At 42.6% G+C, this 15,617-nt stretch overlaps 1 protein-coding gene across 12 annotated transcripts in view; it reads left to right on the top strand.

Moving 5' to 3' along the window:
* The window catches only part of Itpr1 (inositol 1,4,5-trisphosphate receptor type 1), a 342,349-nt gene that overhangs the window by 170,886 nt on the left and 155,846 nt on the right, over window positions 1-15,617 (top strand). For 6 of the 12 annotated variants that reach the window (XM_075983288.1, XM_075983283.1, XM_075983282.1 and 3 more), the window contains 8 exons: window positions 1,386-1,544; window positions 4,971-5,143; window positions 6,460-6,579; window positions 7,738-7,932; window positions 10,614-10,865; window positions 11,360-11,501; window positions 12,238-12,418; window positions 13,402-13,589. In XM_075983288.1, coding sequence (XP_075839403.1) covers window positions 1,386-1,544; window positions 4,971-5,143; window positions 6,460-6,579; window positions 7,738-7,932; window positions 10,614-10,865; window positions 11,360-11,501; window positions 12,238-12,418; window positions 13,402-13,589 — 1,410 coding nt within the window. The remainder of the gene's footprint in view (window positions 1-1,385; window positions 1,545-4,970; window positions 5,144-6,459; window positions 6,580-7,737; window positions 7,933-10,613; window positions 10,866-11,359; window positions 11,502-12,237; window positions 12,419-13,401; window positions 13,590-15,617) is intronic. The other 6 variants (XM_075983285.1, XM_075983281.1, XM_075983279.1 and 3 more) reach the window with 1 other exon arrangement.

Genomic DNA, 15,617 nt, shown 5'->3' with positions numbered 1-15,617 from the left:
TCAGATCAGAGCCATCGTGATCCAGTCACCTCCCAAAGGACTCACCTATTAACAGCCACATCAGGGACCAGGCCTTAACCATGAGCTTCTAGGGTCCTTTAAAATTCTGAATATTGACAGTATTAAATAAACAGACAGATTCAAGGGAGGAGCACGGCAAATCCAGGTAGAGGACACATGCTGAATATACGCAGTGCATTCTCCAAAGCTGCGGGAGAATTGCTTAGTGTTTCCTTTAAACCTGCTGGTGACCAAAATGAAAGGACTCCTTACAAAGCCCCATACTTCTCCGTGAGAATTTGGCGTGTGGAAATCCTCCTTCCTGTTGGGCTGTGAGAGACAAAATTCATATTTCATCAGGGTTTGAAGTCCAACAACAAATTACATCCAGATGTTTCATGTGTTGAATTCCAGATTAGAATTCTGGCTTAATGTCCTTGTTCAGTCCCACAGTAGCTATCCCGTGAGGGGTTAAAACAGTGTTGGTCAATTGCGTAGGACACTGTGTTTCTGAGGTTTACAATTGCTGTCCGTTTTAATCCTCGCAATACTTAAGTACTGTAGATGCTGCACTTTTCCCAGTGAGAGAACTAGTTTCCTTTGGCCATGAGCTGCACTATTAGTCAGTGTTCCCTGAAATCAAATCAATCTAGTTGATAGCAAAGAATTACATTCATTTTGGTCTTACTAGGATTGTAATCCAGGAGGCACCAAATCCAACGGTCTTCAGCAAGCACTCCAAGTTTTACGAGATGATGGCTGCTTTTATAGCCTAATCCACGAGCAGATTGGCTAATTGCATCCTGTCAGTGGAGCCTTGTGCTTGGTGTGGCCAAGGTCACACTGTCTTACAGGAAAAGGGTTGGATAGTCTCATGAAACCAGGCAGATAGTTTCCAAACTGTTATGAAACTCACTGAATCTCCTTCTAGGGATTGCATGCCAGCTGTTTGAGGTCAGCCTGTGCCTGCGTGGGCATGCACAGACAATTGAGGTCAAAATTAGACTGTGGATGTTTGTGAAATCTGGCTTAGCAAGTCCTCACAACTTCAGTTTTAGTGCCTGGATCAATGCTAATCTGTTTTTTATTTTCTCCCTGGCAGAAGTCATAAAGGTATATAATTTCAACCTAAAATCCCCTCCTCACTGTCTGCTAAATGATGCTCCACCGTGTGTGTGAGGACCGATGAGGTCTAGGTGTGCTGAATGTGTAGAAACCCAGCTCAGCTGATTGACTGATGTAGGTTTCAATTCTCATGATGAGTTTGAGTAGAGAAAACCTTTCCGAGTAATCCTGCTACTCCTATAGGTGTGTCCCTTCCTGGAGGGAGATTTAGAGTTTAAAGCACACAGTGATGGCAGACTGCTCTTTCTTTTTACAAACAGATCTTCAAGCTGTTGCAGGCCCCCTTCACAGACTGTGGGGATGGCCCGATGCTACGGCTGGAGGAGCTGGGGGACCAGCGCCATGCTCCTTTCCGACATATTTGCCGACTCTGCTACAGGGTCCTGAGACACTCACAACAAGACTACAGGAAGAACCAGGTAGGGATTAAAATGGCTAGGAAATAAATGTTGGGTTCCTCCCTGACATTCATGTGCTTTAATCATGAGTTTTAAGTGATATATACCTTTGCATTTAAAGGGCAGAGAATAGTCAATCCACTGTTAAATTTGCCCCTAAAAAGGAAGCGGATGGTTGGCGAGTTTGGGAAGAACATGTATCACAGGAGCCTTGAGAAAGATACTAGAAAAGCATCACAGTAAACATGTGTAATTTTCAGGTGTCAACTTACAAATAAGGAATAGAAAAGATACCAAGAAATCTCTTCTGTGAACACATTTCAGTGAAACTTATATTTCTGAGATTGGTGTTACATTTGCAGTACATGTATGTGGAACATATGTGTGTGTGTTCTGTGTGTGGTAAATATGCATTTTGTGAGTGTGCACACCTATGCCTGTGGAAGTCAGAGGAGGGTATAAGGTGTTTTACTCCATCACTCTCTTCCTTGCTCCTCTGAGATAGGATTGCTCATTGGACCAGGAGCTGTGCTGGCTGCTGGTTCAGAAGCTCTAGTGAACTTTGTCTTCCCCCAGCCCAGGACTAGAGAGTTTCAAGTGTCTATGGTAATGTCCGGCTTTTGTGTGGGTGCTGGGTGTTCATGCTTGTGCAAGAAACACTTCACCACACTGAGCCATTTCCCTAACTCTGCTGTATGTTTTCATGCCATGTTCCCATAAGGCTTAGGCATGAAATGATTTCGTGTTTAAGAAATAGATTGTTTTCCTCCTACGCTCCTTTCATGACCTCTACTGTTGAAGGTTAGTTTTTCTTGACTATGGTTCTAGATCAGTTTTGCTGATGTTCTAACAAAGTGACTATATGTCTATGTGTATACTATACAGAGATTTGCATTTTGCCCATAAATAGAGATATGTCTCTCATTCTCTTTCTCTCTGTGTCACACATACACACATAAATATGATACACACTCCTCCAGTGAAGTTAATGGTGTAATAAACAGCTTGGAGACTCTAAAGACACTGCAAGATGTGTTGATGGATCATTGACTCTCAACCAGCAGTGATTCTGTCCATTCAGAACTGTGACAGTGTCTGGAGACCCCTCTGGATATTACATCTTGGGAGCACTCATGGTATCTAATGGGTAGGAACAGAGATACTGGGAAATACCTAGCAGCACCTAGGACATCCCTACTCAACAAAGAGTGATCTAGCTTCATGCCAGTGGTGCTAAGACAGGACAACCAGCATCTTTGTAGCACTGAGGGTGCCCAAACTGGCAATGTTACCGTTCTTAAGGTCTGCCACTGTGTCTGGGTTTTAAGTTTGAACTCTCTTTGTAGTTAAAGGCTTTCTTTATTGTGAAGATAACATTAATGTTTACTGATGATTTAGAAACATAACCATGTCAGCAATCTGCAGATTTTTTTTAAAGTCTACCTCCAACTCAATCATACCAGAATACATACAGCCTGCCTTTGTCTTCATTCTTTAGGTGAAGGGGTATCAGGGTTGTAGTGTGTGTCTGGACATAACACTTGTACACAAACTAGTCCTTCTTGCTGCTTTGCTGCTGGATTGGATATTAGTAGTTTATGGGTCATGTGGCAGGTGGCAGAGCTGTACTTCTGAAGTCAACCATGCATCCTTAAGGATAGACTGCGTGTGACCTGTGTCTGCTGTAAAAAACCTGAGTGGCTGCTGGATTTAGGACTTAGGGGACTAATTTACATCCAGATTGAAGAACTACTTCAATCTTAAGCAAGCAGTCTTTCGTGGATAGAACTATCTTAGAAAGTTGTGTGTGTATGTGTGTGTGGGTGGGGGGTTTCCATCCCCGTGTATCTGTGTTTGGAAGTGGGAGGTGTGGGGAGGGAGGAGAGTAAGCATTCTACCAGGGAAATATCTTTAAATAGAAACTAAGTGCTCTCAGAAGGGGTTTCCTTGGTTCTGCAGATATCTCTGTAAAATATGATGTTTGATTTGCAAAGCCAAGATGGATCCATGCATTTATGGATATAATTGATTATCCTAGATATTCCTGACTCTCTTATACCTATTGGTGTTATTTTCCTCTTTTCTTTTCTTTTTTTGTTTTTTTTGGGGGTGGGGGCAGGGTCTCACAGTGTAGTTTTGGTTTGCCTAGAACTCTCCATGAAGACCAGACTGGGCTCAAACTCACAGAAATCTGCCTCTCAAGCATTAAGTTTAAAATATACCACAAACCTACCGACTTTAAAAATGAAGCTGAGAAATGACTCAGTGGTTAACAGCTTTGTACCCTTTTGCATAGGACCTAGTTCAGTCCCTAACACACATACGGCAGCTTACAATGACCTATACTTCTAGCTCTAGGCATCCGATGCCTTCCTTTGACATCTGTGGGCACTGTACATGTGTGGAGAACTTAACATACACAATCACAAAATACTCAGACAAGTAAAAAAAGAAAGTTTAAAAAATAATTTTTTTTAACTCAAGAAAAAGAAAACTGCCATGGGCTGACATTCCAAATGTCCAGATAGGGATTATCAGTATTCAGCAGCTCAAGGGGAATGGGGAAGGTTAAGCTGTCCTGAATTAGTAATACATTCAGAGTTGTGTAACTGCTTCCAACCCTGTTTTTGTTGGGGCGGGGGAGGGTTTATTTCACTCACAGTTCCATCATCAAAAGCAGTGAGGACAGGAATCTGGAGGCAGGAGAGGATGCAGAGGCCATGGAAGGGGTGCTTTCTCCTGACTTGCTCTTCGTGGCTTACCAAGTCCACTTTCTTATAGAACCCAGGACCACCAACCCAGGGGTGGCACTGCTGACAATGACTTGGGCCCTCCCACATCAATCACTAATTAAGAAAATGCCCTATATCCAGGTCTTAGGCTTCCAACCCTATTTTAAGAATGAGTCAGTAGACAAAAATTGATGTTGTACATTGAAAATATCCACCTGTACATGATAAGATTCTTCTTTTCCTTGCTGACATTGTGTGATAGGTTTAGTAAAGGCTATACAGGGCTGTGTCATCATTGCCCTGGGGTAGAAGGTTGAAGAAAGATGCCCAAGGTCCTTTGCCTGTTGAACCACAGTCCTCATGCACCGCTGCTAGTTTTTTTTTAATATAAAATATTCAGCTTTAATAAAGTGAAGAAGGGGGGAAGCTTACGAAGCCAGGGTTCCAGTGAAGAACAGCAAACAAAGAGGAGGTGGGGAGCACACCCACCAGACTTATAGGTAAATATTGACCTAAGGGGTACAAGCCCTACAAACAAGGTGATTGGCTGGGGCTTCTCCTTCATCTCCCCCTTTTGTCTAAATAAGACAGAACCAAACCAAACACAACTATGTACAATAGGAACAAATAATAAATATAAAATGCTAGTTTTTCTGTTTCATTTAATCACACCGTCTTTATCTCTCCTGTTGACTTGTGGTTCTTTCCCTCAAAGGAGTACATAGCCAAGCAGTTTGGCTTCATGCAGAAGCAGATTGGCTATGATGTGTTGGCTGAAGACACCATCACCGCCCTGCTCCATAACAACCGGAAACTCCTGGAAAAGCACATCACTGCAGCAGAGATTGACACGTTCGTCAGCCTGGTGCGAAAGAACAGGGAGCCCAGGTGAGGCGCCAGAGAGGAGGAGGTATCTGCGCAGCATCTAAGATATGGGACTGTCACTGCCCTTGGGTTATATTCGAGGCTTGCTGCCCTGGGGACTGACAGCCAGTTTCCAGTGACCCTTTGATGAGTAGTGGCAAGGACGTGCTATTAGAACCTCTTGCTGCAGCCTCCATCTTCAGGGTTCAGCAGCTGCTCACCTTTCCTTCCCCCCAACTTTGCTGTTGTTTTCTTTGAGACAGAGTGAGTGTAGCCCTAGCTGTCCTGGCACTCGCTCTGTAGACCAGGCTGGCCTCAAACTCACAGATCCACCTGCCTCTGCCTCCTGGCTGCTGGGATTAAAGATGTGAGCCACCACTGCCCTACAAGGATGTGGTATTGGAACTGCTTGCTGCAGCCCCATCTTCATTGTTTACCAGCTGCTCAGTTTTCTCTCCTACCCCAAGATTTAGTTCCTTTATTTGCTAAATGAGCAGCGATAAATACCTGTGAGTTGCTACTCACTTGACACCCAGTCAATGACATTTGGTTTTTAGGCCTTATGGCTTTCAGAATTCCTGCCCATGTTATCTCCATGTCCTTTGATGTTTAGTTATCTCTTGAATGTTTTCCTGTATCTAAGTTAGTTCTTCCCACCCTCTTATACACACAAGTCTGCGCCCATTCTTTTCCCTCTTCCCCATCTCTTCCTTCTTTGTTCTCCCTGAGATTTCAGGTGGCATGGGAAGCAGTTCACAGCACCAAGCATCAGTCACTCTGCAGACAGAGCTCATAGTGAAGCCATAAAGGTGACAACTGCCACCTATACCTGGCATCTCTGGAAGCCCATAGTCATGGGTCTCCTTGTTTACTCTTCAGGAAACCCCTTAGAAATGTATGCTGTCTTTTCTTATAGACTAGGAACTGGCATGCAGTCAGGTTAAGAAATGTCTCCAAGAGACAATCCGTAGCAGAGTATAGCCAGTTAGTATCAGAGCCAACCTGCCACCCTTGGCTTTAAGGCATCAACTAGCCCTGTCCCCTCTGGTCCCAGCGCCTTCATTGTCTCTTCCTGATGAGAACATCCTCTTCCTGTCGGTCCTATCGCCTTTTCATTAACCTCAAGCATTTTTTCTCTTCTCAATTTTTTATTTTTCTTCTTTTTTTTTTCCATCTGCCATATCTAGATTTCTTGTGATCACTGTCACCAAAGTCTACAATATACCTGGCTTCTCTTGACAAGGGAATGTAGGACTCTTCTGTGTGAGGAAGAGTCAGGCTCCCTCTGCTTGTTCTGTGTTCAACATCCTAAACATCCTGCTTTCTTTCCTCTTCATTAGGTTCTTGGATTACCTCTCTGACCTCTGCGTGTCCATGAACAAGTCGATTCCTGTGACCCAGGAGCTCATTTGTAAAGCTGTGCTGAATCCCACCAATGCTGACATCCTGATTGAGACCAAGTGAGTACCATCTAGGGACAGGCACGAAAGATGAGGTTAAATCTTAAATGGATGTGTATGCTCATGGGGAATAAACCTAGCCCTTCATCTTCATCTTTAGTCTAATGATGGTTGGTAGAATTTCATCTTTGTTTCACAGGCCTTTTTTAGAAAAACAGTTGCGCTTGTGTTTAGCTTGCTTTTGGTGTGATCTTCTGTGCAGAAGGATACTTTAGAATATACTATGTCACTTACTCTGTATATTGTAAAATTGTATAAACCCACCAGGGAGCATTTGATACACAGCTTAAAGAGTTGAAGAGCCTTGAAGTCCATTCATAAAAACATGAAGAATGTAACAAATAATCATTGTTAATATTAATTAGTGTTGGGAAAAGTTGTAAACTATCATTGTTCAAAAGTTTGTTGGACTGGTGAGATGGCTCAGAGAGTGTAGGCACCTGTTACTAAACCTAACAGCCTGAGTTCAATCCCCTGGAACTACGTGGTGATAGGAGAGAAATGATTCCAGAAAATTGTCCCCCGGCCTCTGCACGTCCACTGTAGCACATAACAAATAAAAATGTAATAAAAATGTTTAAGCAGTGCTTTTTGGTCCTCATTAAAGTAGTGATAATAATTATTGTTGATAATGGTAATAATTACCATTATTACTGCTTTGGTAATTCACTTTCAGCAAAGGAGCATTTTTCCTGGTGATTATACTGTAGCACTGTAGATGGACAGTATTAAATAGAGTTAAGGTGTAAGAGCGTGGTGCAAATTTTTTTTAGTTGTAAAAGTTAAAGAACTTGTGTTACTGCAAGATGCCTCAACCTTGGCATTGTGACATTTGGGGCTAGGTGACTTTGTGGTGGCTAATGTCCTATCACTATAGGATGTTTAGCAAAAGTGTCCCTGGATTGTGGCTGCTCAATGCTAGCAGTACCTTCTTTGCCATTTTGGCAACCAAAAATGTAACCAGGTGTGTACTGGGAGGAAAATTGTCCTAGTTAAGAATTCCCAGGTTAAAGCACATGAGGACCACACAGATTCTTTGCTGCTCTGCCTCTGGGAAGAATAAAGAACAAAGTAGTTTTCTGTGTTTTTCTAGGCTAGAAGCAAAGCAAGACTTCAAAGGATTTCATAAAAACTGAACTCTGTCTCCTTTTCTCACAGGTTGGTTCTTTCTCGTTTTGAGTTTGAAGGCGTGGCCACTGGAGAGAATGCTCTGGAAGCTGGAGAGGATGAGGAAGAGGTTTGGCTGTTCTGGAGGGACAGCAACAAAGAGATCCGTAGTAAGAGTGTCAGGGAATTGGCGCAAGATGCTAAAGAGGGACAGAAGGAAGACCGGGACATCCTCAGCTACTACAGGTGAGTGGGAGGCATGCTGGACATGGGCCAAAGGGCCCCACAGTGGTGGTACTTGGGAGCATATGGTTTTCTGTTTCTCACTCTAAGGCAGTGGTTCTCAACCTGCACGGGTTGAACAATCCTTTCACAGGGGTCACCGAAGACCATCAGAACACACAGATCTTTACATTATGATTCATAACAGTAGCAAAACTACAGTTATGAAGTAGCAAAGAAAAAATGTTCTGGTTGGGGGTCACCATAGCATAGGGAACTATATTAAAGGTCCCAAACAGCTTTGGGAAGGTTGAGAACCACTGTTCTGGGGAATCCGGTGTGATGGCCTACAGTAAGATTGTCCAACAGAAAGACAGATGTGTGTTGATGAGGTTTGAGTGGAAGGTACTATAGACTCATAGTCCATCGTTATCTGGTTGTGTGTCCTGGTCATAAAAAGAACAAGAGCTTGCTTCAGCCTCTGTTACACTTGGCCCATACAGCACAGCCTGTCTATACTGCAGTAAGCAGCAAGCAAACTGCAGGATCAGGCTGCAACTGTCCAGGTCTTGCTCTCTTTTCGTCACTAGCCTTGTTACTTTAGCTAAGTTTGACTTATGTTCCAAAGCCCTCTTCTTCAAACTAGGAATAATAGTGCCAGTCCTCTAGAACATTTACAGAAAATGTCTCCCCTTGTGCATGCGCACAGCTGTATTTTCATATTCTAGTTATCTGTGTGCATGTATCAAGTACATGATAAAAACCAGGGATTTGTACTAATACAAGTCATGTATCCCTAACCTAAAATTTCAGAAATTGCAATACAGAACTGTTGGAACCCTAAGCAGGATGCTTTAAAAGATTCAGATTTTGCAGCATTTTAGATTTTCAGATTTGCAAAACAACAGTGATAAAGTTTATGCAAGAATCCCAAAATTTGAGTAACTCTTGTACTCAGCGCCTTGGTATGGTGCATTTCCGAGGCATGGATGCTCAGCACGTGCTGTCTGTTCCTGCCTAATGCCACAGATACATTCTGGCTGTCAACCTCCAGTTTTCATAACTCCTTCGAGCTGCTGTCTTTCCTGGAATGTTTATCTACTTGCTTGTGCCCGTTGTATGTCACCAATGTCCAATTTTGCTAGTCACCTCAGTCCCTAGTCCTGGTCCCAGACCCAAGGCCATATAGCCTTGCCACCTGAAGCAAAGGAAAAAGAAAGAAAAAGAAGAAACATTACCTACTAGATACCTCTAAAAGAAAAGGGAACAAACATTAGTATTTCTAGTATTTCCTAATAAAATAAACAAAACTTTGCAGTAGAATGCCTTTTCTTACGCCTATATTCTAGTCTGTTCTTTATTCTAGTCTATTTATATATATATGATGGTCTTTTAAAAAAAACTTCTTTGTTAATTTTTAAAGTATTTTATGTGTACACATATTGCCTGCATGTATGTATGTGCATCACCACATATGTGCTTATGCTTGTGGTGGTCTGAAAAGGGCACTGGATTTCTGGGAAGTGAGCCTTTGGATAGTTGGATGTATGTGCTGGACACTGAACCTAGGTCCTCTGCAGGAACAAGTGCTTTGAACCATTGACTCATCGCTTCAGCTCCTCCTTGTGTGTTTACAATGTGTTACATGTGTATATGTTTCCTATTCCTCAGATTTTATGGAAAAGATACCTTACAGCAAATACCATTCTAAAGCTCTCCTTAGTGCTGTTTCTAATAGATATATGAAAGTATAATTTCCGTGTTAATAGAGGTAGATGGTTTCTTTAATTTTGACTCTTGTATGTCTTCTAATTTGCTAGTATATCACTTTTATTGACATTTGATATTCCATCATATGCCACAGTTGAGTTCTTCATGTCATATGAAGGGTATATCGTTAATTCTGTGTTCACACGTGAGTTTCCATTCTCTATGAAGGGATGGGTTGGTGGGAACTCATATTTTTAACTTTACTAAGCAGTCCTAAACTGGATGATTCAATCTACGTTTTAGTAGTATTAACTTATATGTTAAAACAAGATCTTCAGGATATTATAGATTTTTAAAAATAATTTATTTATTTTTATTTTGTGTGCATTGGTGTTTTGCCTTCATGAAAATCTGTGTGAGGATACCAGATAACCTTGAACTAGAGCTACAGACAGTTGTGAGCTGCCATATGCGTGTTGGGAATTAAATCCAGGTCCTCTGGAAGAACAACCATTGTTCTCAACCACTGAGCCATCTCTCCAACCCTGATATTATAAAATTTTAATTATACTTATATGAACAGTGTCTTTGACATTTCTTGAATGGTCTTTGATGTCTGTATAAAATACAGGGGAGAACAGAGAGAGATTTAGAGGGCAGAAAGATAATAATTTCAGGCCTAGTCATTTTTCCCTATTTATTTTATAAGATAAAATTACAAATGGAATCACAGGATGAGATGATTGTTTTAGCACAGCTAAACTGATCTGTGACTATGGGTTGCTGGCTTTGGCAGACCTTGAACTTTTCCTCCATCTCCCTAATATAGAATCTAAAATTGGATATACAACAGTCATTTAGGGATGTTGATATGTAAGTTCGGGTGGCCGTCTGTCACTCCTGTGAAATCTGAGGCCACCTGGACTACCCTGCTTTCTGTCTCCCCTTGTATTGACTGATCTCTGAAGCACGAGCCTTCTGTTGATTTTTCTCAGGTATCAGCTTAACCTCTTTGCAAGGATGTGTCTGGACCGCCAGTACCTGGCTATCAATGAGATCTCTGGCCAGCTGGATGTTGATCTTATTCTGCGCTGTATGTCTGATGAGAACCTACCATACGACCTCAGGGCGTCCTTTTGCCGCCTGATGCTTCACATGCATGTGGACCGAGATCCCCAAGAGCAAGTGACCCCTGTGAAATACGCCCGTCTGTGGTCAGAAATTCCCTCCGAAATCGCCATTGATGAGTAAGCCTGGGTCCAGCTGCCTGTAGAGATCGTGTGTCACTTAAAAATCCCGTGATTCTACTCTTCTGTGTACTAGCAGATAAAGCACATGTGTGACCTAGGGACATCACAGGAGAAAGAACTTTTTTCTTTCACATTTAAATAGAACTGTGTAACTAGCAAATATTGTTGAATTTCTTGAGAAAGTAAGATGCCAGGGCTGTGTTTTTCTCTTATTTAGCCCTTTCCTTCTGCAAATATCTGAGGGTATACCATGTGCCAAGACAGAAATATTAGTGCAGAATCTAGAAAACTACCTCTGCGATAGTGGGGACAGACAGACAGTAAACATGATATGATGTGTGGCTATCTATGTAAGCATCTGTGTTAAGGAAAGGAGTGTAAGTTGTGCCCTGGGCGGGGGATGCTGTCTTCAGAGCCTGAGAAGCCTGAAAGGGCCTGGCTGGGAAGAGCTTGCCATTCTCCTTCCTTCTCCCTCTCTCTTCTCCTCTCAGCTACGACAGCAGTGGGGCATCCAAAGATGAGATTAAGGAGAGGTTCGCTCAGACGATGGAATTTGTGGAGGAGTATTTAAGAGATGTGGTTTGTCAAAGATTCCCCTTCTCTGATAAGGAGAAAAATAAGCTTACATTTGAGGTAAGGCATGGTGAAATGGTCTTTGATGTTTTGTTAACAGGGGTTATTTTTCTGTGGAGTAAGGAGAAACTATCTCAATCCTCAGTGACTGTATCACAGTGCTATAGTTTTGAAACACAAAAGGAATTTGGGTCAGATTTACTCCAAACAAAATAGAACAGTTGCCAGTCAGGTAAATTGTCTGAGGAACATAAATCCTGTTGCCTTTGCATTAAACTATTTCCAAAACTACTATCATGCTTTAGGGATTATGTTCCAAAGAACCACAGCATCATTATCTGTGTTCTTACTGGTTATGATGTGGTATGCCCTTGGCAAGTCAGGATGCCAATTGATTAGGCCCATTTTTTTCTGAACTAGTCAGCAAAGCAGATGAGTCGGGTTTTGTTTTATTTTATTTTATTTATTTATTTATTTGGTTTTTTTCGAGACAGGGTTTCTCTGTAGCTTTGGAGCTTGTCCTGGAACTAGCTCTTGTAGCCCAGGCTGGCCTAGAACTCACAGAGATCTGCCTGCCTCTGCCTCCTAAGTGCTGGGATTAAAGGTGCGTCGCCTCCGCCGGCCGGTTTTGCAAATTTTCATTTCTTAGTTTTCTTTCTTGTGAAACAAAATGCAATTTAATCAGAAGCAGAGAACTAGATGTATGCCTTCTCTTGTGATTGGCTAATCAGCATCGTGTGGAACCAGAGGACAAAGACCACTGAACACCCATTTCTTCTTCTTTCAAATGCAACAGGTTGTGAACTTAGCCAGAAATCTCATATACTTTGGTTTCTACAATTTTTCTGACCTTCTCCGACTAACCAAGATCCTCTTGGCAATATTAGACTGTGTCCATGTGACTACCATCTTCCCCATTAGCAAGATGGCGAAAGGAGAAGAGAATAAAGGTAACAATGATGAGGAGAAGCTGAAGAGTGAGTATCTGAAGTGTCTGTACTAAGAGATGCCCTCCTCATCACTCATGCCATGCCTCATCATGTGACATCCTGTCTTGTCCAGTCGCAACATTGGAAGCATAGCAATAGAAATAAAATGTGCAAGGGTTCCATTGACTCCAGTGCCATCACTTCGGGCCATTCCAGTCATCCTCAGCAATTTACTCTTTGCTTTGCATCTGCTTGAGTCTTTCCATGTGTCTTACGGAATCATTTGAAAGTGACCCTGTGCTTTGAATGTTTAACCCTCTGAAGCCTAAGTCCTACCGTCTGGGCTCGATGTTATTGAGACACTTGATGATGGTACTCCTATATGATGGAGTAAAGTGCACGCTTGTACCTTGGTATTTCTTTTCACTTTGTGAATAGGCAAATCCGTGCTTATCTGTTCATTTTTCCTGTATTTGGGGGTCAAAATATGCATAGAATAACCACCATGTATCATATGCTTAGCTGGTTTCTTACAGCTAGGATGAAAAAGGTATTTGACTTGATTTTCCCTCTTTGTCAAGTCCTGTGTGATGCTGTTTTGCATATATTATAGCATTGAATTCTGTCATAGAGCCCTTTTTATAGGCTCAGGAAACTGAGTCTCAGAAGTGAGGTAATTCAAGACCAAGCAGTTCTTGTTAAAAGCAGTAGTGTTTGTACCCTGCTAACTTATATTCCTATTTTGTGCACAATAACAAGCACGCATCATTGGTGCTGAGTCAAATTTGGTGGGGTAATTAATAAACAAACACGCTCCATCAGAAATGTCAAACCCCTATTCTTCCCATTGCTCCCAGAAGCCTTAAATTAGTAATGCGTATTAACCTCTTGGGTTCCATGAGTTGAGGGAGTGTATCAGAACAGATATGTGTTAAATAATTTGTCTCAAAAAAGCCATACGTCTAATCAGACGCTGCAGGCTGTCTCCGAAAATGTCATGACCATGATCTGTCTGTCTTTGCCCTTTATAGGCAGTAATGTCATGCGATCTATCCACGGAGTTGGGGAGCTCATGACCCAGGTGGTGCTTCGTGGAGGAGGCTTTTTGCCCATGACGCCCATGGCTACTGCCCCTGAAGGAAACGTGAAGCAGGCAGAGCCAGAGAAGGAGGACATCATGGTCATGGACACCAAGCTGAAGATCATTGAAATCCTGCAGGTGTGGTGCAGAGAACAAGATACTGATAGGGTCCCTGCTCAATATTTCCTCTCTGCTCTGATAGGGGCCAGCTGTTTAGCTCATCCTTCTGTATCACTTCAGAATTGACTCCATTTAATTCTTGGTTGTCATCTCCTACCCCTTTCCATCACGACTTTGTCTATTCTGCCATCCCAGAGCTTCCTTCCCTTAGCTTTACATCCCAGCTAGCCTCCTTTTCTCTGCCAAGCCTTTGCTGCTCTCTCACTGTGCTTCTCAAAAGTTCTATTAGCATTACAAAGCCTTCCTCTTCCTCCCTCCTCCCCCTTTTTCCTCCTCCTCTTCTTCCTTGCCCCCATCAGTGTTCTGTTCTTTTCATCCACCTACCTACCTGCCCATGAATGTTTGTTGATACCAGCTCCATCTCCCTTTTAGCACTTGGAAGTAGGCAATGAACAAGACCCATTAAAGTTCTGGTCCTAAAGAGCTCTATTTGGACAGGGAGCATAGGCACATATCATCAAAAAAAAAATCAATGCTTAGTTATTTACACATAAAGACAGGCCAGCTGGCAACTGGAGAGATGACAATGGAAAGCCACTTGGAGGCTTTCTAGAAGATCTGGGTTTGATTCCCAGCACCTTTATGGTGGCTCACAGCCACCTGTGACTCCAGTTCCAGGAAGTTGGTGACTGTCTTCAGGCCTCCATGAGTACCAGGCATGCACGTGCTGCACAGACAAGCATGTGGGTGAAGAACCAATACATATCTAATAAAAATGAATTATTTTAAAGAAGGAGGATCAGCTGTTTTGGAAAACACCATAGGCAGGGAGCAGAGATAATGGTTTTTGATGGAGTTGTGAGAGAGGACCGCTGTATTTAAGGTAGCTTGATCAGACACAGATGCAGCAGGAGCTGGACATGGGCAGAGCTAATGTGAGTCTTCCCACTAAGCAACTTCTTTGAGCATTAAAAATCATATACATAGAGCAGAAAGAGAGCAGCACAAGCTGTCGGGAGTTTAGGGATGTAATGAGGCCAAGAGTCTCACACCGAGAACAAGCCTAGACTTCTTCCCTCCATACACAAGGAGCTGGCTTGCTCCTATCATTCATCTCTTCTCCCCTAACTTGATTGTTTCCATGTGCTGTGTCAATTGCTGTCTTCCTACAACTGAAAAAAAATATTAAAAACAAAAGGAACCCCTCCTTCCTCACTAATAGTTGCTCGCTGCCCATCTCCCCACCTTTCTGTGTGGTTTCCCAGCCTCCTGCCAGCCATCTGGGTGTCCTTTAAATCAATCCAGGGTGACACCTAGAAGTAATGATTATAGTTGGTTTTGTGTAATACTGAATTTGAGGTTCTGGAAAGATACCAAACAGGATGTACAACGGTCACTTGGGAACATGGACTAATAGCTTGGAGACAGGTCAAACATCTGTCTCCATCTGGTACTGGTGACAGCCTGAAATTGGGTAAGGTCACCCAGAGGACTAAGCAGAAGCTAGGAGAAAGGGGAAGGAAGGATGTCGGTAGGATGCTTAAATAGTGCAGCTGGCTGACTTTTCTTCTGGGTCTTAGCAATAATCCTTTGGAACATGTCTGCAGCAGTAGAGGGATAGGGAATATAGGAAGTTAACAAAATGAAAGCCCAGGGGCTCTACCTAAATCAGAGGAGATGATCAGAAAGTGGTTGTAAATACAAATGAAGCAAATTCTTGGAAGTAAAAGCAAAATTTCTGTCAGTTCTTTTTAGTTCAAAGCAGCCAACTTCTTAGGTTAGGCCCAGAATTGACTTTGAGTCTTTGCTGAAATAGAGTCCTGATTTAGAGAGGATGGAGGCTTGAGTGATGTAGCATTCCAGGTGTTTAATTCATCTTCAGGATGCCAGAGACTGCACTGGAAGCTAAGGTGTCTCATGGGCAGACTCGTGTGCCCCTCAGAAGTCTGTGGTTTTTAAAATGACTGTTGAAACCCAAGACAAATATTTGACTCAGTGCCTAAGGTAATTGATGCTGCTGATACCAGGCCCTGCCAGAATGCAGCG

This window comes from Microtus pennsylvanicus, chromosome 8, assembly GCF_037038515.1.
Source record: "Microtus pennsylvanicus isolate mMicPen1 chromosome 8, mMicPen1.hap1, whole genome shotgun sequence".
NCBI lineage: Eukaryota > Metazoa > Chordata > Mammalia > Rodentia > Cricetidae > Microtus > Microtus pennsylvanicus.
The sequence above is the reverse complement of the archived record's forward strand: the minus strand, read 5'-3'. Positions and strand labels throughout refer to the sequence as shown.